This window comes from Belonocnema kinseyi, chromosome 1, assembly GCF_010883055.1.
Source record: "Belonocnema kinseyi isolate 2016_QV_RU_SX_M_011 chromosome 1, B_treatae_v1, whole genome shotgun sequence".
NCBI lineage: Eukaryota > Metazoa > Arthropoda > Insecta > Hymenoptera > Cynipidae > Belonocnema > Belonocnema kinseyi.
The window spans coordinates 161,742,611-161,767,638 of NC_046657.1; the positions used below are offsets into that span (position 1 = coordinate 161,742,611).

The 25,028-nt window shown below is 29.0% G+C and overlaps 2 protein-coding genes across 2 annotated transcripts in view; one reads left to right on the top strand and one right to left on the bottom strand.

The window, feature by feature from the left end:
• The window catches only part of LOC117173510, a 167,493-nt gene that overhangs the window by 2,328 nt on the left and 140,137 nt on the right, over window positions 1-25,028 (top strand). The window lies entirely within an intron of this gene.
• LOC117180833 (chymotrypsin-2-like) lies at window positions 6,965-12,741 on the bottom strand. Its single transcript, XM_033373364.1, has 5 exons — window positions 12,687-12,741; window positions 12,357-12,507; window positions 9,582-9,831; window positions 9,358-9,495; window positions 6,965-7,105 (listed from the first exon to the last, which is right to left on the bottom strand). Exons 1-5 carry the CDS (start codon window positions 12,739-12,741, stop codon window positions 6,965-6,967), a joined length of 735 nt encoding a protein of 244 aa, XP_033229255.1.

A 25,028-nucleotide genomic window follows, 5' to 3' on the forward strand; every position in this document is an offset into this window, starting at 1 on the left:
CTTTACACTTTATTGACAATGACTTGTCTAGATTAAATTTTCGTATGCCTCAATATTTGCTTATTGTATGAACAAATTAGGTTACCAAATGTACATTCTAGGATATAGGATCCCATAAAAAAACCTCTAAAGAATTTTGCAATGCCTTAACGTTTTTATACAAGACCCTTCCAAGTATTTTAATATTTCCTTTCTTTCTTTCTCAAGATACATATCAAGCAAAAAAACAAAATCTAATTTCCAACGACTGGATCGAGCAAGGAAATAAAACCAAGATATACATACATTTCGCATGGTTAAAATTTCCTCTAGGTTCCACTTTTGTTTGCACGTCCAACCCCTTGAGACCTTATCCCCGAAAGAGAGCTTCGCGAGTAGCATATAAAAATTCGATGAACAATGGACTTTTATTCACCTCGGAAATAAATCGTCACGTAAACTGAAAAGAGACGACTAGAGCGCAACTTGAAGATCTTCCTCCCACTCGCATTTTACAATAGAAAAACTAGCTTTGTCTGCGGTTATATAGGAAGCAATATCTGCCGCCATAGTAAGGTATCGGTACAGAATTAAGGAAGCTTCATAAGTTCAGGGAAAACTCTTCCATATTCTTATAGAGACTGAATATTCTTCTGAGTAGAGCAACATTGAGGTGTTCAATTCTATGGAACTTATAACAGAGAAACTAGAAACCGTTTATATTTCTGAGAGAGTTTTCTTGAAAGTTCTAAGACTCTCTGAAAGCTTCTCTAAATATTTTCTAAAATTCAAAAATCTTCTTGGACTTTTTTCTGTAAGTTTGATCAATTTAAAAATGTTCTAAGACCTTTTATCCACTCCAAAGCACTCCAAAAAAACTTCTTCAACGATTTAGGATAAATTTGAAAGCTTTACTTCCACTGGCTTATTCTCTATCCTTTAAAACTTCCCCTTTGCTCCTCTCCTTTTACCAAATTCCTTTCCAAACTCTTCTCATATAAACCTTTTCACATCTAACTTATCTTCCTTGTTAGTCTCTCTTCCTTCCACCTTTTCATTAGCTCTCTTTAAACTCAATTTCTTCCTTTCTGCCTACTTTCATCTACCTCCTTCTTTCTTCCTGTATCCCATATCTTGCTTCCTACTTTCGAGACTCTATATATTGGCTGCCGCTTTTTCCTTTACCTATTACCCATATCCCTACCCTATATCTTCTCATTAACACTTAACTTTTCTCACCCTACTTTTTTCCCTTTCCAGCTTCACCTTATCCCTTCACTATATTCACTCTGAGGCTTCTCATCTCCCCTTTCTACCCAACCTCTTCCGTCTGTATCTAGAGTCAACCCATCCCGTTGGTGTTTCTTCCCCTCTACTACCTAATTCCCACCCCCTTAAGCTTACTCACTTTTTCTACAGCTTCTCTTTGCTTCTTTCATTTTATCTCTACCTCACAATTCAGACTTTTTATTTCAGTCTATCGCGTGCCTTTTAATTTATTTTTTCTAGCCGTGATTTCCACGAAATTTAAGGTCTTTTCCAGGTTTTCCAGGTAAGGAAGTTAAGTTTGGCCAGGTCTCCTTTTTTTTATTGAATAAGGAAATAACCATTTGCTATAGATGTAAATAGAAGGAATTTCATTATTTATTGACCAACAAAAAAAGCAGAACCATAAATGAAGAATTTATTAATTTTTTGCGAACATAAGTCGCCTTTGAAATTCTTGAAATTTTTGTGAAGTCTTTCTGAATTCATTAAAATTCCTTAATGCACATGTAATCTTTGTGAAATCTTGAAATTTATGTAAAATGTTTTGTAAATTTTATAAAATATTTGATATAATTGAAATCTTTAAAATCCTTTGAATCTGAAATATGTGTGAAATTTTGTAAAAAAATTTTATGGAATCTTGGAATTATTTTTGGAATCTTTTTTAAATCTTTGCTTATGAAATAATTTGTGTTGAAATATTTGCGAAATCTTGCGTATTCATTTAAAATCAGAATAATATTTTGATGACACGTGCACGATATCAGCCCCTTTCAACGTCTATGAAGCGGGGCGAAAGCTCTACTTTTTACTACTTAAGGAGTAAAAAGTATCTTTTCCTCCCTAGAGGGTAAAAAGTGATGTCAAAGTTAAATAATGATAATTATATATCTATGAGCTCGCATGTTGCAATAATCAGCCTGCTCACTGTAAGTATTGTAAGCAAATTTTAGTAGCAGATAATAGAACTTTGCGATAATTTACGGAATGTTACTTAATATAATTGATGAAATTACAGTAAATTACCAAAAATTTCCGGAAGTTTATAGAAATTTTCAAATTGAGTTATGGTAAATTTATGATAAGTTGCCATAAATTACGAAAAAATTTCATCAATGTCAGAAAATTTATATAAATATTTTAAATAGAATTTTGGGTAATTTGTGGTAATTTACCATATTTGCCTGTAAAATCACCATAAAGAACCGAAAATTTCCATAAATTTCTGGAAATTTCTAGACATTCTTAAATTAAACTATGGACAATTTATGGCAAGTAAGCATAAATCATCCTTAAAATTACCGTAAATCATGCTTCCTTTATTCGAAATCTAATATGGGCTGAAATCATGACTGTATTTCAAGAAATGTCTGAAATTATCCACTTGTTATAATAAATATCGCATGCAACAAGGGGGAGAAGGACTTTTTCGACGATTGTATGTTTTCAGTACGAATACATACTATTTTAATCTATGTAAAATATTTCGAACTCTTAGAAATCTGATTTTTTTTAGAAATCTGTTTTGAAATCGATAAAATCTTTGGAAATCTTCTAAATCTTTGAAATCTGGTGTACACGCCTTTTTAAAATCTTTAAAATGCTTGAAATCTTTATGAAATATTCAAAACTTTTGGGAAAATTTTGCAAAATCTTTGAAATCATTTGAAATGCTTGTGACATTTTTCTTAAATATTTTATTCGTTGAAATTATTAAATTATTAAAAATATTTGTGAAATTTTTTCACATCTTCTAAAATGCTTCGAAATATTTCAAAATCGTATCATATCTTCGAAATGTTTTAATGTCTTCGAAATCTGATGTACTGTACTCTTTTTCAAATCTTTGAAATGATTAACATCTTTTGAAAGTTTTAAGAGCTTTGTGAAATTGCTATGAAATATTTAAAATCTGGTGTAAAGTCCTTTTTTAAGTCTTTAAAATCCATGAAATCTTTGTAAAACGTTCAAAATCCTTTAAACTATTTAAAAATATCTGAAATATTTTGGCGCGTTTTAAAATCTTGAGTAATGATTTATAATCTGATGTGCACTCAAAAACTTCCAAATTTTCAAACTAATAATTGTTATTATTTTCAAGTTGCATATCAGAAAAAAAATTATTTTTGAATATTCTATATTAGCGAAGAAAAAATTAAAAACTTAAAGAATTATTCAAAATGTCAATTGCAATCTATAAAATAATTCGTATAGCCTACAAAAAGTTCCCTGAAATGTTTTTATTTATTGTGCAATGAACAAAAGATAAATTATGTCTTGATCAATAAAAAACTTTTCAATTACCAGATTTCTTCTAAAAGATATGTTTTTTTCCATATAACAGACTAAGAGATTAAAATCATTCTTTAAATTTAAATAGAATATCTGTTTAAAAAAAATATTCAGTCAAGGTTCTCGTAAAAAATTCAAGGAGATGCACAGTTTTTCAAGCTTCAAAAAAATCCAGGAGACTTCCACGTTTTCAAGATTTTCAGTGCCACTGGAAATACTGCTAGTCTTACCTCTACCCACACCCTTATCCACTTGCACGCGTATTTCCCTTTATTGCGTTACCCTTAAATGTTTAAGATTAATTTTAAATTCAGAAAGGTCCTCGAATTTTTTTAATTTGAGTAAAAATGTAATATTTTGCGATGTTTCAAGAGACTGAATTAATTTGAAGTCGAGCAAGCTGTGCATGCTGAAGTCACAAAATCGTTTCGGGACAAAAGATGTTGTTTTTCAAGAGATTTGAGACAAAGCGTATTTCGCTGTGAAAAGAAAAGAATTTTTTCGCCAAGTTATGATTGATGGAACTTTTAAAGTTGGCGAAGCAGTTTATAAAAAATATGTTGATTTTTTACAAGTTGCAGTATCTAAACCATTCCCGATATTTTATTTCAACATCGGTCGGAAAATTAAAAAAAAAAAGAAATTTACCCGACAAAATGAGGATGGTTTATCTGAAAATCTTGAAACTAAATTTTTCAAAAATGGCTACCATTTTATTTTTTTTCTAAGTTGGTACTATTATGGTTAATTTATTTCGAAATAGCTTATTTTGTGCCCTCGTCTTGTAAACAAGAAAGTTGGATTTATTTTTACTAAAAATGAAAATTCGCATTTTTTTGCAATAATGATACGAGATAAGAAAAAAGTCAAAAGAACCAAGTTGTTCCACTTGAAAAATTACTTTAAAAAGTAATATCTAAAATATATAGAAAATATCAATAAAGTCGAGTATCCTTGTTTTTTTTTAAAACAATAAAATTGTCTGAAATGTTATGCAAGAAATTCGTCTAACTTGTAGATGCACACAATAATTTTATTTACAAAATATTTAAAAAAAGAAATTGTTGTGAGAAAAGTGCAATTCTACTCGACTTTATTAATATTTCGCAGAAAAAATCAAAATAATTGCTATAGAAAAAAAGTGAATAGAAACTTTGTTTAGAAACTCTCAAGTGGAGCAGTTTTTCTCGTTTTACTTTTTCCGTATCACGTCTTGTTATTGCAAATAAAGCAAGTTTTATTTTTTAAAAGATAACTTCCATTTTCTCTTCTCCAATATTCTAGCAGAAGATAAACTACTAATACTAATACTAAAAATACTAATTGATAAGAAACTTCAGAAATTCTTTGAATACTCTGAAAATCTTGAATTTTAAAAGAAATATTCAATATCTGAGACCCTACTAGTATTTTTTGGAAAATGCTCTATGTTTAAATTTTTCCGCAAATTGTGAATGCTTTTGAATTTTACAGAATTTTCTGGAATCATCGAGAAAGTTCTAAGATATTCTTCATGTGAATATGTTACTATATTAATGACAAATAGAGAATCTTCTGAAATACAATGTACTTTTCTGGAATTTTCTAGAATAGTCTGTTGTAGCTAAGCATAAGGTTAATTTTCTTAAAATGTTCTGAATGCTACTAGTCCAAACAGATTGAGCGGACGCGCTTTTTGGGTTGGCGGTTTGTAATCCCTAGGATACTTGAAGCGCGGACGCTGAAGAAGCGTCAGCGTCACACCACAGCTACAATATTTCACTGAACTTGGGGAATTACCGGTGCTCCAGTAGTACAATCCGGTTGCGGTCCGGCGCGGCTAACACTGCGCGTTTTAAGCTAGATGGTGCTTTGGTCGTCCCAGGAGAATTATTAAAATAAATTAATACAAAAAGGAATATATTAGATTAATATTAATTACAAAATTAAAAACAAGATAATGCTTGACGATCTAAAAAAGAAGGAATCTAAATGTCTGGAAATGACTGAAGATGCTGAGGGATCTTCTATGGCTCCTGATAGGCCAAAGGAAGAACCTAAACAGCATGAAGTGTAGCTTTCGGTACAGTTTGCTCAGGATCCAATTCAGTATCCTTCTCTCGACTCAAATTAAGATTCACTACCTACGAGTTTCCACCCTAGTTTTCTTTTACTATCCGAAAGAGTCTTTCTCTAGATCGTATCCTCCACCTCGGGGACAGCTCACGAATATTAGAATTGATAGAACTACAGATGAGTAATTCCGACAGCTTATTTCTCGCTTGAAATTAAATTCACCCTAGCTGTTTGTAATTACGACCGCCTTAAGACAATTATTAGATTCGTCCGAGGTCAGTCGGCAGTGGAGGCCGACGTGGATTACTACATCGGATATAGGATAATTAGGAGGAAGAAGTAGAGAGAGAGAGGGAGAGCAAAAGTACGTGCCTGGAATGAGACGCGTCTTCCAAGCAAGAATTACTTTGACAAACTTGTCGGTGATCGCGCACCATATCCTCTGAAAGACGCCCTCATTACGACCATAGGTTTCTAGCTTCTTAGTCGAAATGGAAACCTAATAGTTCCTCATCTTGGAAGTTTTCGATCACAGGGGAGAGACGGTTGCTACCTTTTGGGTTTCATTTATACAAAACCTAGGTTGGTGACACATAAGACGTTCGTGAGATCAACATTTTGAGGATTTTAGGTTCATCATAATCTAGATTTAGAACCTAGCATAATCGCCATAAAGGGTTTGAACTAAAGATGTTATACCTGATATATGATCTATCTAGTAGCATTCAGTTTGGAATAATTTAGTCGGAAGAGACTTCGAAACTGTTTGTTGTCTCACAGGATCTTCAAGGTCCTGTCACAAACAAGCTCTAGGAAACTTTAGATTGCAGAGAATTAAGTTCTGTGTTTGTAATTCGGATCAGTCGCTGAGTTTATTTATACTGGAGATGCTTACTGAAGCTGTTAGGAAAAAAACAATCAATGTTGGTACTGTAGTGGATGTGACCTTTCTTGTAAACCCTAGTGATTTATTTAGGAATAAAGTAGGAGGTTGGTCTAGAAGGTATCAGACTTTGTGGTCTACCAGGAGCACGAATTAATTGTCGTCAATGGCAGTGATTTCCCCTTTAAAGTATATCTTAAAAGAAAATTAACTTTAAAACAAATTAGGCTCGAATTTTCTGAAACAATAGTTTTTGGAATCCCAAGATCTTCTTCTTTTTCAATGTTGAAAGACGATTTTCATTAATTAACACAATCGAAATAGTGCAACTACGTACAGAGATAGAGCAGAAGGTCGGATACTTTTCGGTCAATCCTCGTATACTTTTTCTGAACAATAATTTACTTTGGAAGGGAAATAAAAGTGTATATCGAATATGTTAAAGTCTTTTTAAAACTTAATTTTACAACCCTGTCTTGCTATATCCTAATTCGAATTATTTTTTATCCATGTTAAATAACTTTGAACTCTAGTGTAGACATCAGGGAGTCCTACTGCACATGGTGCTCCAAATGAAACGATTCCAATTTGCTTTCCTTTGGCTAACAGAGCCCCACCAGAATCGCCCTAAAATTAATAATTAGTTACGAAAAATGTTAGTAAAGACCTAGTCAAAATAATTCCAAATATTTTAAATAATTTTAAATCTAAGGAATTGTCAATACAATTATAAACCATTGAAAAAAGTATCAGGATAATAATTAGTATTGGAAAAAAGTTTAACATCCTAAAATATTTCAGAATGTTCTAGAGAATTTTAGATAAGTCAAGAATATTTCAGTAACTTATAGCATATTTCACGACATTCAAGAATATTAACCAATATTTCACCAACTTCTAAAGCTTTAAAGAATTGGCCAATAATTATTTTGTGATGAAAAAAGAAATTGTAGAAAATTCAAGAAGAAATAAATGTTCCTCATACTTCTAGAATATTCAGATAAAAATTAGGATATGTTAAAACATTCTAGAACACTTCTAAAAATTCTAGGATATCAAAGATTATTTCTTAGTTTTCGAAATTTTTAAAGAATATTTAAAAATGTTCTACCGATCAATTTCATTTCAAAATCAGTTATAGCGTCAGAATGATTTGGTGTTTTGATATATCGTTCTATGGTAAAAATAAAGGAATCTTAATTAACGTTTAATTAAAATTTTTTGTGCACTTATTAGAATCATTTAAATGTGACCTGCGAAGTCTAAAAAATAAACACAAAAATGTTCTCAATGAAAGCCCCAGATTTTTAGCTTTTCCACGTTCATAATTTTTTTTCTAATATAAAAAGACATCCTATCAGTCTCATTATAAGAAAAAATATTTCGAAATGCATTTTTTCTAAAACTCTTAAAAGTGTATTTTTCAAAAGGACGAGTTTTGTAAATTTACATTATTTTTTATTTCACTGGCATACTGTGTATTTTAAGAAAATGCAATTTTTTCTTGAAACAAAGGTAGACATAAAAATATTCAGATACACGTTTGAACATTTAGAAAAGTTTAAAAGAAAAAATTCTTTTTACCTAAATCAAAAATGTTTGTGTCATGTTTATACATTAGAATCAAAGTTTGATGTTTAATGGACAATATTTATTGACACAAAGCGTTTTTCATTAATTTTTTATAAATATTTAAGGACTTCTTATTTGACATTACATTTTAAAATACTAGGTAACCAACAGTAGATAATCGAAAAATTTCCTTGTCAACATTTTTATTTTTCCAGGTTAAAGGTTGTTTTTATTTTATATTTTGATTTGTAACATTTTAAAATTAATTCTTATTGGCTAAGTAAACGAAAAAATAAAATAAATTTTGTAGTTACTAAAAAGCCCAGAAAATTTAGTTGTGTTCACGGAATATCAGAGATAAAAAAATGTCAAAACTTGAAACTTTTATGATTTTTGTAAAACAATGATAATTTCAACTATGATTTACTCAATAAAACCCAGTTTAGTTGTAATACAGCTAATACACTAGTTTCTTGATATTTTTTCTTTAAGAATATTTAATGGAATATGCAAGCTTTATTGAAAAAGGAAAAACTTTCTTTACTTTTGGAAACTGATGCAGTTGAATGCTGTTAATTTTTTCCCAACCTACTGTAGGGTGGTTTTTCCTATACACTACTAGGTGTTTCAAAAAAAAAAATTTAATAAGTTTTTTTAAGAAAATCTAGTTTTAAGTATCAAGTAGAAAGACCAAGAATTCCCACCTCGAAAAAAAATAAAATCCTAAATATCTATGCTTATTCGAAAAATACTGCATTTTAAACCAAATTTCAATTTACACAAATTAAACATTTTAAACCAGAATTCGCAGGCAATCTTTGATGATTGTAACAAATCCAAAAAAATATCGTGTAATAAATTGTGACCTACGTGTTTCACATTATCACTATAGAAGGATATATGCAAATCCTAATAGTTAAAAAAAAAACTTCATTCAGGTTTCTGAATTCTTTTGAATTTCTTTTAACTCTTTTAAAAACTTTTCATTAGTATTCATTTTTTTGAAGTTCTTTCTAGTCTAATCAAATTCTTTGAAACTTTTAGACTTGTTTTTAGCTGCTTGGAATTTAAAAAATGATGAAACCATTTCGTGTTTATAATTTATTTCTATAGTATATTTTTAATTTTGTCGACTATTTTTAGGTTAACGTTCAGGTATATGTTCAAGTTGCAAAAAAATAATGGGCGATAGTGAAGGTTAGGGAATGTAGAAGATAAAGAGTTTTAGTGGGAAGTTAGAATCTTTTTTAAATATAGAGAGATAATTAACAAAAAAAATCAATTGAATAATTTGAATCTTGACTTACATTACAAGCTCCTTCTCCTGGTTTGGTAAGTGTACAAACGTGGGTTTTTCCTACATGTGGAACTAGAGATATACATTTTGAGTAGGGGTATATTTCGAGTTTCACTTCTTGCAAAGTTTTAGCAGGTGGTTTATCAATCTGAAAAGGAAAAAAAAAGTTTCATTATAATCAAGTTATAAACCCAATAATTATTGGGTTCATAAAGAATGAATTCTGATTCTTACCCCTAATCTTCCAAAACCAATAAGAATCACTTCATCGTTATAGTTATCGAAATTTTTGCTAGGTAAAGGCACAGGCTGCACAACCTTTGAGTAAATAATGTCCTCTTTTACTTGAATCAGACCAATATCATTCGAATATCCACCTGGTTTATAATTCTCATGAATGATCAGGTTTTCTGCATTATAGATGGTGCCATTATCGGATTGTCGATTGATTCCTGTGACAACTTTAAAGCGAGTAACATCAAAGCTAGAAATATATGGCGTTTTCATCAATTGCTATTTTTAAAAAGCTATTAAATTTTTAGTGACAGGCGTAACTGGAGTGAATTTCATAAACTGGAAAGTAACTGTTAAATCCTTTAAATAAAAAAAAGACTATGAGTGGCAATACATTATGCCATTTCTCTTATGTTAGAAATAATCGATTGGACACGATTAATATATATTAAGAGTAATCAACAGTTAAATAGGTTTAAATTGTTGCTAATTGTGTCAATTTTTCCCAATCGGATTTAATTGAGTAAATAAATTTGCCTGCAATACGTCCTCTGCAGTTTTCGTCTGTAACACACATGACGCGTACGTGTCTATTGGTAAGCAATTACATTTTTAGTAATTAAAGAAAAGTTTTAAATATAAAAAGTAGAATGTTTGTTCAGGCGGTATAACGAATGAAAAATCGGAAGTATTTGGATTAACAAAATGTAAAAATCATATCGTTTAATGATGTGACAGGGGTATAGTATGATTTTCAAGTAGGCAGTTTGATTTAGCGTGTACAATATTGTAAAATGTTGATTTACTTCTTTTTAAATTTATATTATTGAAATTTGTTTGTTTGGCAGATTAAAAAGCCGCCTGTAAATAATTAAGCAAAATCTAAATACTGCAGTTGAAACTTAACCTCTAACTCAGAATAATGGATACCCAATTGAAATCGATTGGGAACATTGTAGAAGGTAGGGTGGAGCCACTATTTTGAAACTTAGCCTAAATAAATTGTAGGTAGCTCTTAAAATTTCTAGTAGAAAAACTAATCCAATAATTTTAATTTACTTGTGATATAACAATTTTGAATTCATTGATAATTTTTATTTTAAATTCTTGAAAATTTCTAGTTTTAAATGTTTAAAATATTCAATTTATAATATTTCAAAAAATTTGGTTTGCAATATCTAATCAAAAAATAATTTCATTTCAAAGGTTTAAAGTTATTAGTTGTATAGTATTAGATTCATTTAGGTTTCATTAGATTCAAAATTGAATTGCATACGAGCGAAATTCATCGCAACAAGTGGGTTTACTTCCATAAACATGCTTGTGGAAAAAAATAAATAAGAAAATTTCTGTGCACAGAAGTTTTTCTTATATTCTCTCCTTCCTGGAAAATTGTGATTAATGACCAAATATTTCTATAATTTTGGACAAATTTTTTATTCAATAGTCTGGAAAAAGTTTATTTTTTAGTCTTTATATCTTGTTGCCATTCTCATAATTTCATAAAATTTATGTAATAGTATGGGCGTTTTTAGACAGTTTAGCATATCAAAGAATAAAACTTTAATTTTTAATTTACGAATTTTTGGAAACTTTGAGTTTGATACGCAAAAATTAGGAGATTATTATACAATTTTGAATGCTTGTTTATAAAAAGTCTCTAGAAGGCTTATAATTTTTACATATATTACTGGACGCCAGATCTCGAAATCATTGTTTTAAATGTTTTAATTACATATTTAAAACGCTCAGTGATCAGAAAACTTCCAGTTTGATTGGTTTAATACTTTAAATACAAAAATATCAGTTTTCGCAACATAAATTTCGAGTTTTATTGATTAGCGTAAAATTTTTTTGACCAGGAAATGATTCCAAATTTTTTCTTCGATTTAAGTGGCTACCTTGCAAATAATAGAAAAAGTTTGTTTTACGCCAATCATTAGTGGTGAAAGTGAACTGATACTCTAAGGATTACCGAATATAACATCAGCGGCATTGATGTAAGTTTACTGTTTAATTTAGAAAGAATTTTCTCCATAATTTTGAGTACTTATATTTCAAGAAATTAAAAATTTATAAAGTTGAATTAATAAAAACTTATTTTATTATCGGAAGAATTTATGTGCAGATAATGGCGGAAAATTAAAAATTGAGACCTCTTTCTGACAAAAATCTCTTATCTTTAATATTATTTTTTAGTTGCTTAAATTCATTCAATTATTAACGGCCTGGCATTTTTAAATAATAAAATAATATTTTAATCGTTTTTCTAAAGTTTCACGTTTCTAAATTATCCGCTTACTTTTTTTAATATCAACCGATTTCAAAACTTTTAACTATTAATAAAATGTTCACTACATTAAAAAATCCAAGAGCGCATAATAAAAAAAACAATTTTGCTTCACTTATACAAAATCAACTCTTTTATTATTATTGTGTTTGGGATTTTATATGGTTAACATAAAATACTATTAGCACATTTTTTTGCAACTCCACTTGCATCTGGTGAGAATTATTTATAAAATGTTTATTACCTTTGTTTCATAATATATATTGTTTCAAATTTATATTGTTCCAAAAAAGTAAAATACTGTCTTTAAATAATTCCCACCAGACGAAAATGCTGCCATCACGTGACAAATTACAAGTACCCGTTTGGAAACAATTAGAATCGCAAAATGCTAAATTTAATTTTTTGTTTGTGTTCAATTGTTTATTTGTAATCTACTAAATTTTTTCTTATTATTATTATTTTGGAAATTTTATTTTTCTTACCCATGCAGACAATGAGCAGCTGTTAAAATGTAACGATGATTTAGGATTGTGCCACCGCAGAGAAAGCTATTGCCATATTTCGTGATAATCTGAAAAGGATATTTGCCAGGCGGGGCATTGTGACCACCAACAACTTTTGAAATTGGACCAGCTAAAATAAAATTATTTTATATTATTATTTTATATTAAAGCGTTTTAAAGAAATTTTGATTTTAATACGATTCTGAAATCTTAAAAGAAGATTTTGCCCTGACTTTAAAAACAACAATAATCTTAGAGAGAGTCAAATTATTAAAATTAATATAATCTTAGTTCAAAAATTATTATTACCGTAGGTTCCAACTGCAAACATTAAAAGCGAGATGACAACTTTTCCGTGCATCATGCTGCTTATCAAAATTAAAACTATTTCAGATTTATGAATTCTAGGTTAATCTTTAAAAAATTGCGACGTATGATTGTACGATTACCAACAGTATTATATTTATGAAGATAAGATTAGTAGCCACTCATCGTGAAACCGATATACTTTCAGAAAGTTAAATAAAAATATAAATAATTCTGGAAAATTACAGAGTATAGTAACATATTTGGTATGTTTTTAGAATATTCTGTAACATTCAAAAACACTCTAGAAGATTCTAGAATATTCGCAAACATTGAAAACACTTCAAAACAATCCAGAATATATCAACACTTTTTAACGCTTATGATTCAATTTTTATATTTTTCGACTACTTTTAGAAGCGATCAAATTCATTTTATTTAATATGTTAAATCAATGTAAATTGCGCTTAACATATTCTGTACAAAAAAATAGATAACAAATTATGAAGTGGGCTTATTTATAGATGGTCCCACAAACTGACCTGATTATTATTTTTGTAATGATTCTAATTTATACGTTTATTTGTGGACATTTTTTTCTTATCATAATTGTATTCCTCTCAAGACCTTATCATTGTGGAGTGGATAACAAATTATGACACCAGTGTCAAGTACATATTGATATAAAAACAGTTTAATCTGCAGTCTGTGGTTGAATCCAATTCATAAGTACTGTTAATCCACAAACAAATAATATTTCTTATAATTCAAAAATTTATTCATTTTGAGAATTGACAAGTATTCTAATTTTTTTACTTAAAAACAATACAAATTATATTATTGTTTTGCAATAAAGTTCTACTTTTATTTGTACAAGTTTGCTCATGTTTATTAATATTTCTTTTATAACTTTATTATTCCATAACGGATGTGTCAATGACCACCATTTATTAAATGATCTTTACATTTTCTCATCACTTTCAAAAGGAAATTTAATTTTAGGAAATTCGAAATATATCATTTTGAAGTTTCTTATCACTCATTGAAAATTTGTTCTGCAAATAATAAAATTGAAAGCAGTCACGAAGCAAATGCAAGTCACAAAGAACTAATTCAATCGGGAAAAGCGGTAAACGGTTTTAAGTCCAATCAATCTAATTTCACAGGAGAAGCAGAAAACCTTTCTGGAGAAATAATTAAAGTTAAAATCCTTTCATTACTGTCGTATTGTGGTAAAATTCATAATTTGACAAAATTAATTATTTTGGTTCAAATTCTTAAAAATTTTAAAGTATTAAAATACACTTAAATAATAAAGCGGAAATTCGGTTAAGCATGCAAAAAATGCCCTTAAACTGAATCAAATGTTAAGTCAGTCATTTGAAACCATACAATTAAAAATAAAAATTTTCCAAACTTTTAAACCGTTCTCATTTTCTATCACAGAATAATTCATGTAAAAACGATAGTTAGAAATGACAGAATACCTGTAAAAATTCCAATTTCAATTTGTATTGATACCCCTCCCCCCATTTGTTCGTTTTCCCAAAAAAGAAATAGCATAATTTATTTAACGGTGACCTGTGCACCCGGGCTTTTGAAACCAACATGGGATTTCAAATGCAAAAAGTTCAATTTTAGAAAAATGGAAAAAATAAGTGCTTGTTATAAACTTTTTATGAATTAAAATATAGTCACCCCTTAAGGAGTATTCAAGGAATAATTTCACGCCTATAAAGTTTAATTTTGACACTCCTAATCTTCTTTTACTGTTCCCGAAAAATGCAACAAAAAACATTCAAAATAGCAGTTCTCTAACAAATTCATGGCAAAAGGACGGTATTTTATGGAATTTTTTCGTCATGATTTATATTTAATCGACAAGAGGCCAGTTTCAAAATAATTCTTAATTCTTTAAACAGTTTTTCTTCCTGTTTAAATCGTGAAGGGTCATTATCATTCGGGATAAATTATACAAAGTTAATGAATGTTTATTTCTCAAAACGATTTTTTCTTCTTAAAATCGTAAAAAGTTATTATTTTCTGGAAATAATGACACAATTGAAGAACGTTAGGAGCGATATATTTTTACAGTATATTTGGTAATTATTTAAACATTTTTTATTTATTTGAATGATTCTTACTTTTGTAAAGCGACTAAACTTATTATTTTCTAGGATTAATTAGACTATTAGCGGATGTTAAAAAAAAATACATTTTTGCTAAAGGACATTAAACAATTTTTTTAACAATTTTTTTCTCTTAAAATCGTGAAATGTTATTCTTTTCTGCAAATAATGATACATTTGACGAATTCTAAAGAGGAATATTATTTTGCTTAAGATATTTTGCAATTATTTAAACAAACAATGATCATTCACTTGCACCGGTTCATAGGGAAGGTGGAAAAAAGTAACAAAATTCTAGATTTTTCGAATCTGTTACACCTTGTCGGGTTGTATTCAGTATTGCCTTATCTCAGAACGTATGCTCCATATTATTTAAACAATTGTGTGTGAATTGTGTCATTATTTTCAGAAAATAATGTAGAAGAATGTAGATGGTTATGAAGATTTCCTAACAAAATTTTGAAGTTTTTTATGTATTTTGAAATAACATATTTCAGTTTTTCATGGATTTTAAAATATTTTAAGATAGAAAATTTTTTCGTGATATGCCTCGAAAAATTATTTTTTATTTGGAAAAAATAATTTAAAGGGAATATTTAAAAATAATATTACAAAGCAAAAACAAATTTCCATGTTGAAGTGAAAATTGATCAGAAATTCAATAAATAATTAATATTTATTTAAAACTACTGAAAACATGATATGATTTCTTATTTAAATTCCAATTTAAAAGTTGTTAAGTTACAAAAAAATTAATCACTGATCTCTTTAATGTTTCTAATTGAATATGGCTTTAAATGTTGTTACTTAGAAAATTTACAAATTTATTTATTCGTTCAGTGTAAATGGATTTAATTAAAATTTTTGTTAATTAAAAAGTGTTATTAGCTTTCATTCTATACGTGTAAATTGCCAAGCGTTTTAATAAACAAAATTTTAATTCTAATTTCACAAGTTTATAATTCAAGATTTTTAAAATGTTATTGACCGTACAAGAGAGACCAGAAAATAAATATTATCAGCTTTTTAAAATTATATGAATGTATATATGAATATAATATATATTATATAATAATAAATTTGAAACCTCTTCAGAACTGCTAAACTTATTAATTATGTTTTCACACCGACTCGAATTTCTTTTCAAATTTGGAAAAATCATCCACATTTTTGTCGATATTTTTAGAAAAATGAAATCTATTCAAATTGTATTTAAAAATTAATTTAAAAATAAAAAAATTATTTCATATTTTTCCAGGAATCATAAAGAAGTTTTTTATATAGTTGTAAAATCCTTTTACAATTTTTGAAAAAATGATTAGATTTTGTTTTTAATTTTAAAAAAAATTTTTAAATTGCCTTAAAATGTTCCAAATGATTTTTTTTTTAAATTTGGGAAATCTTTCAAAATATTTTTTAATATTCTGGGAGAATTTATTTTTAAAAGGTAAGATTTATTGGAAAATTTTCTAATAGTCTTAAAAAATTTTTTTATTCTCATAACATTTTTCAAAATTCTCAAGATTCGAATTATTTTCTTATCTTCTCAAAACTTCTGATTATATATTGGAAGAATTTGTTATTCCTAAAATTGCTTAAATTCTGCAAAATGAAAAAATTCTCCTCATATTTTCTAGGTAATAGTATGTTATCTTAATATTATATGATATTCATATTTTTTGAAATATTATAATATTTATAGCAAAAATTAACCTTTTTTGTTAAAAAATCATATTTTTTAGTTGAAAATTCCAAACTTTTGTACAAAATTCATTCTTTTGTTGAAAAATCATATATTTGAGTTAAAAATTTAACTGTTCTCTAGATGGTTAGTCCAATTGGCTTGAAAAATTAACAATCTCATTGAAAATGAATGTATCTTCTTGAAAATTCGTCTATTTTGGGCAGAACATTAATCTTCTTATTTATTTGGGATTCCTTTGTTCTTATTAAGTTCTGCTTTAAAATCTGGTAAGATTTTTAAATATTTCACGGAATTTCAAGGATTCTAGACAATTTTGAGAGATTTTAAGGGTTTCATACAATTTTACTGGATTATAAGGGATTTTGAAGATTTCAAGAGATTTCAAGGATTTTCACATTTTTAAGGGGTTTAAAAACATTTGTTAAATAGTCGATATTCTTTTCGAACTATTTTTTATCAAATTACTGAAACCTAAACAATACAATTAAATTAAATAGAAATACATTAAATCTGTGAATATTACTCTCTGAATTTGAAAAAGTGAAAATTTTACTAATTGAATTAGTGATTGAATGATTCACTGGTGAAATAGTGATTTTTTGGCTTTTCACTCTAGAATTAGTGGACTTCTATTGTAAAAATAGTGATAATTTCTTTATTTTCAATTAGTGTATTTCATTTCACTATTATTTAGTGGTTTAATTCACTATTTAATTAGTGAAGTCGAGATTCCCGTGTAGAAATTCAAATGGGGAACTAGTCTGGTTCCCGAATATTTGACCTCACTTATAGTCGGGGGCTAGTCGGGTTATCTGACTAGCCCCCGACCAGTAGCGTCACGGTAGATTAGTCGGGGACTATTCAGGTGACCCGACTTATCCCAGTTGGGGCCTGATCGGGTACTCGTAGGGGTCATATGATAATATATCCGTGTGGAATATTAACCAAACTCCCCAAAATTTGTGGAACATTCCCTAAAAGTTTTTCAAAATACTTATTATTTACGGAAATCTCCATAAACTTTTTTGAAATATTTGAAAGTGCTAAAATTTACCCAAGATCTAATGGGGAACATTTCCTACGCTTAAAAATGCATAAATTTATGTGACTAAAATTCCTAAAAATTTGTGACATATTAATTTTAAAAAATTTCAGCTGGAACGCAGAAATGAAAGAGCTTCGTTCTGTAGGAACCGCTATGTTGGTCACAGTAGTCTCTGCTCCAGATAATTATGCTTTGTTACTTGTGGACTGCTGTCTTAAACACTCGACGCGTCATTTCTGTTGCGCGAGAGGCGGCACGTCGTGCCCTTACGGACTTTTTTTGAAGCTACCCTTCCAGAACCGCAAGACTAAAATGAAGGTGGTAGCGAAATCTGAACTGTAACGTGCTGAATAGTTTACAACTAGTATACTGCTCTTCACTGATTAATCAAAAACTTTTTATCTTTCCAATTTTAACTACCTGAAGGATTAGACTTTATTTACATATGGCAAACTATTCAGATCAATTAAAAATCAGCATCTATACAAATTTAGAGTCTTATGACTTCCGGCGGACTCTTCACCTAGATCTATATGTATCTTTTTCAGTATGGATTTTCTTAAAATTCCATACAAAGGTATCTATAAATGTTCCTAGAAATTTTTAGTTTTCCAAAAAATACTAGAAAAAAATAATATAACGTCTTTTTGTAGATTTTGATCGTTGCTTTTATAAAAAGTTGATGTTCGTGCAAAATTAGTGACTTCATAATTATCTATTAAAAATGTTTGAGTTAACGTTAACATTAATAAGTCTTATCTCCAAAAAACTGTGCAAAATTATTGTTTAATATAGTCATAGTGTTTTAGAATAAAAAAAATCATTACGCTTTTTTAGATATTGCCTCATCTGATAAGACCTCGCCGAAAACTCAAAAATAAGAATAACCCGACTAGAGCCCCACTAGCTCCCGACCAGAGTCTGAAGATTACCCGCACGGAAATTAGTGAACAAAAAGGCCCGACTAGCCCTTGATCAACCACCGACCAGACCCCGATTGAAATTTTGATAACAAAAAGCCCAATTAGTCCCCGACTGGGTACTTTGTCAAAATTAATAACCCGACTAGCCCTCGATTAGTGCTCGACTTGTAATAAGGCCAAATGGGGTTATTTCCACACGGGTTGAAGCCGTGATCACGTCTAATGGTGGACTCGCGCCAACCCGCGCTCACGTCTCGTTTGCATTGTTTTCATTGTTTACATTTGTCAGCTTGCATCATTTTTCTTTCTACGGGCGCTAAAAAATTTTAAACACAGGTTAGTAATATTTTTCAGTTTATTATAATTTCGTGTAGTTTCCCAGTGAATAGTGTCCTCATTATGTTGCGATATGTATATCGAGACGAAAACATTTGCTACAGAAAATGAGCGCTGTGTTTATTTGGAGGCTCTGAAATTCAGCTTTCCATTCATTTCTATAGAAATAAATGGAAATTTTAATTAAGTTTTTCTTCAATAAGTACAGTGTCAACATAAATTAATTTAATTTTTAAATATACATTACAGTTTACTTCTATAACTTGTCTTGTAATATAGTTTACTGTTGGGGTTATTGGTTAACACCAGCAAATATTTTCTTTAAATATGGATGACAATTTTAAGTATCGTGATGTATTTTTATTAATGATTTTAAATGAATTTATTATTAGGTATTGGTTACTCTAAGGTATATGCGTCATCCACGCCGAAATGTCCAATGAGTTTTAGGAGTACGACAGCCTAACTGCGGAAGAGTTAGCCAGAGCTCTAAAAGAGGATCAGGATGTCATGATTGATTTTGTCTACTGAATGAGTGATTTTTCACTATTTAATAGTAGATACTTTACCTCTCAAAACCACTATTTTCTTAGTGAAATTTCACTAATTGATTCAGTAAAATATTTTCACTAATTGAATTAGTAGTTTTTCACTAATTAGTAGTAACCTACTTCTCGCTTAATCAATTAGTGAAACTTCACTAATTTAGATTTAGAGTACCTTCATTATTATAAAATAATTCTTCTTATAGAAACAAGTTTAAATTTGACTTTAACTTTGATTAATTTTTCATTCAAATAATTATAAAAATAACGAATATGGTATATACTTAAATTTTACATATATTGTTGCTAAATTTTTTTTTAAGTCAAAAAAAAATTTTTGTACCATAAAATATCTGCTACGTGAACAATCAAAGCCGAATTTTCTATCCAAGCCAAACAAAAATAATTAAAAACTTGATGCTGTTTGCAAATTTTACATTTACATTTTGAAAGCAGTTTAAATTTTATATTTCTATGATTTATTTTGCTGCTATTATTTATTTTATTATTTATTATAGATAAAAACATTTCTTATTGTTTAAAATATTAATTTAGCTAGTGAAAAAATTATTAATATTTAAGACCTCAATGACAAAAATATTTAAAACATACACATGATCAGGAGAATTGATAAGAAATATATCACTTATATTCAATATAATATAATAATTATAATATGTAAGACCTCAACCTAAATTGCATAGTGAAGAATATTTGTATCTTTAACATCTAAACAATTTCAAGTTTTGAAGAAAATATTTTTAAAAAGTAATGGTAATTATAATTAAACTATTTGAGTGAATAATTTAGTAAAAAGTCAATCACGAGACTAATAAATGAGAAAATGGATTTAATATTATTTAATATATATATATATATTTTAATTAAACTGAACATCAAATATACATTTATAAAGTTCAATAATTTATTTGTTGCTTAATCTTGCAAGCTTTTTTTTCTCGCTGCCTACAATACATAATAATTTTATCATGATCAATTTCTACATTATCTAGTGAGTTAGGTACAATTAGTGTGTAATTTCTCAGATGGGCTGCTTATCGTTTCAGCGGTTTTAGAAATCTCTTTTTAGGAGATTTTTGCTTTTTCCGATTATTTGACAAATATTTCGGAAAGTTTAGACAAGTAAACAAACCGTCTGCTATATTTAGCATTTTTATTCAAACTTTAAGGAGTGTTTGAATTAAATAGTGAATTATATTATTGAAATCCTTATGACTGAAATGAAACTACTGTAAACTATTAAGGCCATGTGATGATTATAACAGCTGATCAATATTTTTTTACTCATATTGAAAAATAAAAGTTTAAATAACGCGGAAAGTTTTTTCGGGAAATGTTAATAAATATTAAAGAATCGTTTGTGGCCTTGCAAAGAGTTGGAGGAAGAAAAAAGTTTATTTATGCAGGTAATGATTATCGACGGACACATTTAGGTTTTACAGCAGAAGTTTGACTTTTAACTTTCTCTTATGGTAATCATGTAATCTGTTTTACCCACAGACCCTAGAAGTTCGAAGTTGTTTACTCGCCGCGCTAGTGCTGCTTTGACACAGCTGATACTAGACTGATACGTATGTCAGACCAAATATGTTTATTTGTATTTCAAGTACAAACATTAGTTTTTGTATTGCTTGTGCATAATGTTCGTGAGCGATTTTTGCTGTTTTGCCCCACTTTGATGAATGTAAACCTCATAACTAGCCCATTGACAACATTGCAAATCGCTTGCAGGGTTTGACGACAGCACGGTCGGTATTTCTCCAAAATAGAAATTAAAAACAAATTTTCACTATTCTAATTATTTAGGACCAGAGAAACATTCTTGCATGCCTTTTATTTATCGTGTCAAATTTTTAACACGATATCTCATTCCGTGTGGACGTAAGTTGGGAAAGAAAACTATATTTTCTTTAAAAAAATCTTTTTTTTTAAATTTCCACCGAAACAAAGCAGAGACATGGACTTTATTACCTCCTCTTTCATTTTCCAAGCTTTCAGATCGATACCTCATTTCGTTTAGACGTAAGTTGGGAAAGAAAAATTGAAGACCAGGTTTGGTCACGTGACCCTCTCGTCACATGGCCTTAAAGAACATGTAAAATTTCTGTTCGTTGTTGTCATAACCTGACTTGCAACCAGGAGCTACCCATTTACATCCCATTCTTACCGCACTTATAATAAGAACAAGACAACTTTAAAACAATTATTTTCATAAACTCTGAAATATTCATCAACGGAAAAGCCAGACCAACTGATTGTGGCGCTATTTGCTGGATTAGTTTCACCGCAATTTCCCCTCCAGATTGAAGACAACAGAAAAGTGGGGGCCATGCATACTTAGAAAATGATTAATTTTACCAGTTTTAGGTTCCCTCGGCTTTTTTTCTAGAATAATAAATATGTTGCATTAAAAATGTGGGAAATGATAGCGGACGTGCTAACAGACGTCCCTGCACACTTTTTGTGTGGGTTAATTCCAAAAAATTCTGATCTTTCTAAAAACGTGTGTGCATATTCTGAGGTTATGTGTGTTATAATTATATCCCATAATCATTCTAGGGTGCTTACCGACAGCATCGGTACGATAGATAACTGCATTATCGGAATGACAGAGAGCTGAAAAATGACCCTAACTTAAAAATAATGGACAAGCATACAATTTTTATTTAGCACAATCAAATTTGTTTGTTTATTATTACTCAAAAAAGAGTCCAGGGACGTCCGTTATGATATTTTTATAGCATATCCGAATTCAGTTTCTACAAATTTTCATCTTTGTGGAAAAGAAGCCGGCGCTATTTTTCACAAGGGAGCTGAATTTTGCTTCTTCCTTAAATTTTGTATAGTAAGTACAGAACTTTTTTCCCTAGACTATTATCGAGAATTTCAAAACTCGTTTTAATTTAGTATTTAAAAGATTTAAACATTTTATTAAAAGTCATTTAAAATCACCAAAACTTTGGAACCCGTCCATAATTCCTGGACTGATTCTACACTTTTTACAGGAAAATTTTTTTCGTGTTGATTCTTATCTAAATAATCGTAGAACTTATTCCAGTAGCATATTTTTCAGTAACAAGTTATCTGTCCAATACTCGTTAAACCCTTTTGCTCCTCCTTTTATAGTCTCAAGTTCTACCACTATAAAGTAAACAACTACTGCTCCAGACTTACCCCTCGTGAAGATATTCTGCGCTGATACGATTATCTAGCCCCTCTGTTAAGGGCGACTGCAGCCAACAGTGCACAGAATCCGGAAGCGGAAAAAGTTAGGGCGAAAATCTCTTTCTTGAACCTCAAATGGCCATTGGTAAGAGCAACAGTGTTGTAGGGGTTGTGGCATAAGGGTGGTGTGACGCTCAAGGTTAAAACAATAACGCGCTTAACGCTGATAAAGCCAATTCGCTGTGACAGCGAGATGAAATGAGATGGCAATAAAACTCGGAATGTGCTGCGATCCATATGAGTTAGCATTTGTTTCAATTTATGTTGCACCCCAATAACGGTCACAAACACCCTAACTTCCCCAACTCATTGATTATAGTGTATCTATCTACTCAAGGAGAAAAGTCGATCGAACTGAGCAACCGGTTTCTAAAAATGTGTAAATATTTGATTTATAAATTATTTAAAACCTTCTTTAATTAAAAATAGCATTAACTCATTTTTAACAACAACAAATTTGAGTGTAAAATTTTAAGCGAAATATTTCGAACCTGAAATTATTAAATTTGAATTTATAGACTCAAACTTTCTAAGCTAATTCAAGCTTACGAACCAAGTTTCTTATGAAAGTCCATGTTACAAGTTCGTTGTGTCGCTGCATGAAAATTTAGGTAAAGATTTAAAAAATTCAAATATTACATTAAATATGACGCCCTCATTTTTAGAAATAAAAAATTTTAGATTATTATAAAATTATTCCTTCATCAATCAAATCAATATTAAAACTGAATATTCATTTTTCATGTAATTTAAGGTGAACCGACCATTACTCGGACAACGTAAAAAGTATGTCCAATACTGGCATAATAATAAATATCGTTGAGTATCTTTTATATTCCAACATAAATCATAAAAGTAAAATTTGTTTAGCATGTATAAAGTTCTTATGAATTTAGTACCACTATTTATTTTTATATTGGCAAGTTATGCGTTTGGTAAAAAATAATAAAAATTACTCCTTAAAATATGTGAATGAACCGCTGCAAAATTTGCAATTTTTTGTTGTACATTAAATTTTTACGCATAACTTTTATAGCCTTGTAGTAATTTAATTTTCTACAGTAAAGCTGCCTTAACCGGGCGAGCTGTCGCTGACTGCCTCAGTTTCGCACACATAAATGTCAGTTGTACAATCTGGTTTCCCTTACTGGGATGGCCACTTTCGCCGTATTTTAAATTAAATAAGCCAGTAATTATTATAGGTACATAAGGGTGGTCCAAAAATGCATGGCAAAATTTGTTTGCATGCTAGAGAGCAACGATCCCCCCAATTTTATTTCAATTTGAGTTTTTAGAATAATTTTTTAGGGTTTGAAAAAATGTGACGGGAAAGTATGGGGGCCTGTAGAGAATTATCCAACAAAGAATTTCATCTATCTAACATATGGGTTTGATACCCCTAACGCACCCTCGCGAGTACTTGAAAACCACCCTTAAAACCAAAAATGTCAATTTTTTATGAAATCCACATTTTGAACACTGTATTCTTGTATTTTTTTCACTTAAAATTATTAATATTGGTCTATTGAATATATTTATTATCATTGGTTAATTAATTTTCAACTATTTAAACGAATGGCATTTGTTTGAATAATTTTTTTCTCGAAAATTCGTTTTCCCTCCTAAAAATTATTACTATTCGTTCAGTAGAATATTTATTAACATTTGTTAATTAATGTTTTATTATTTAAACAAATGGGATTTGTTTAAACAATTTTTTTCGAAATTTTGTTTTTTTTTGTCTAAAAATTCTTACTATTGATCTAATGAAATATTTATTAACATCAGGTCATTCATTTTGAATTGTTTAAACAAATGGAATTTCTGTAAATAATTTTTTTATTAAAACTTATTAATATTTCTTCATTAGAATATTTATCAACATTGTTTGATTAGTTTTATTTACAAAAATTTTGTAATAAAAATTATTACTTAAATATTACTGATAAATTTATTATTATTGAATTAATTATTAATTAGTTAATTATTATTGCTGATAAATATTCCACTAGACCAACAGTAATAATTTTTATTTGAAAAACAATCGAATCAAAATTCTTTAAACAAATTCCTTGAGTTTAAATAATGGAAAATGAATAACCTAATGTTAATAAATATTCCACTAGACCAATAGTAATAAAGTTTAGAGAAAAACAAATTAAAAAAAAATTATTCAAACAAACTCCATTTGTTTAAACAATTAAAAAAAATGAATCAATGTTATTAAATATTCCACGAGAGTAACAGTAATAATTTTAAGGGCAAAAATTAATTTTCGAACAAAAATATTTAAACAAATTCCATTTGTTCAAACAATTACAAATTAATTAACCAATGATAATAAATATTCCATTAGATCAGTATTAATAATTTTAAGTCAAAAAAGGCCAGAGTACAGTACTCAAAATATCGATTT

Excerpts from the sequence above, each read along its gene's own strand:
- LOC117180833 (XM_033373364.1), bottom strand. The coding sequence starts at position 12,741 with ATGATGCACGGAAAAGTTGTCATCTCGCTTTTAATGTTTGCAGTTGGA. Across the intron at positions 9,496-9,581 it reads TTGGTTTTGGAAGATTAGGG|ATTGATAAACCACCTGCTAA; the intron begins GTAAGAATCAGA and ends TTTCCTTTTCAG. Across the intron at positions 7,106-9,357 it reads CAGGAGAAGGAGCTTGTAAT|GGCGATTCTGGTGGGGCTCT; the intron begins GTAAGTCAAGAT and ends TATTAATTTTAG.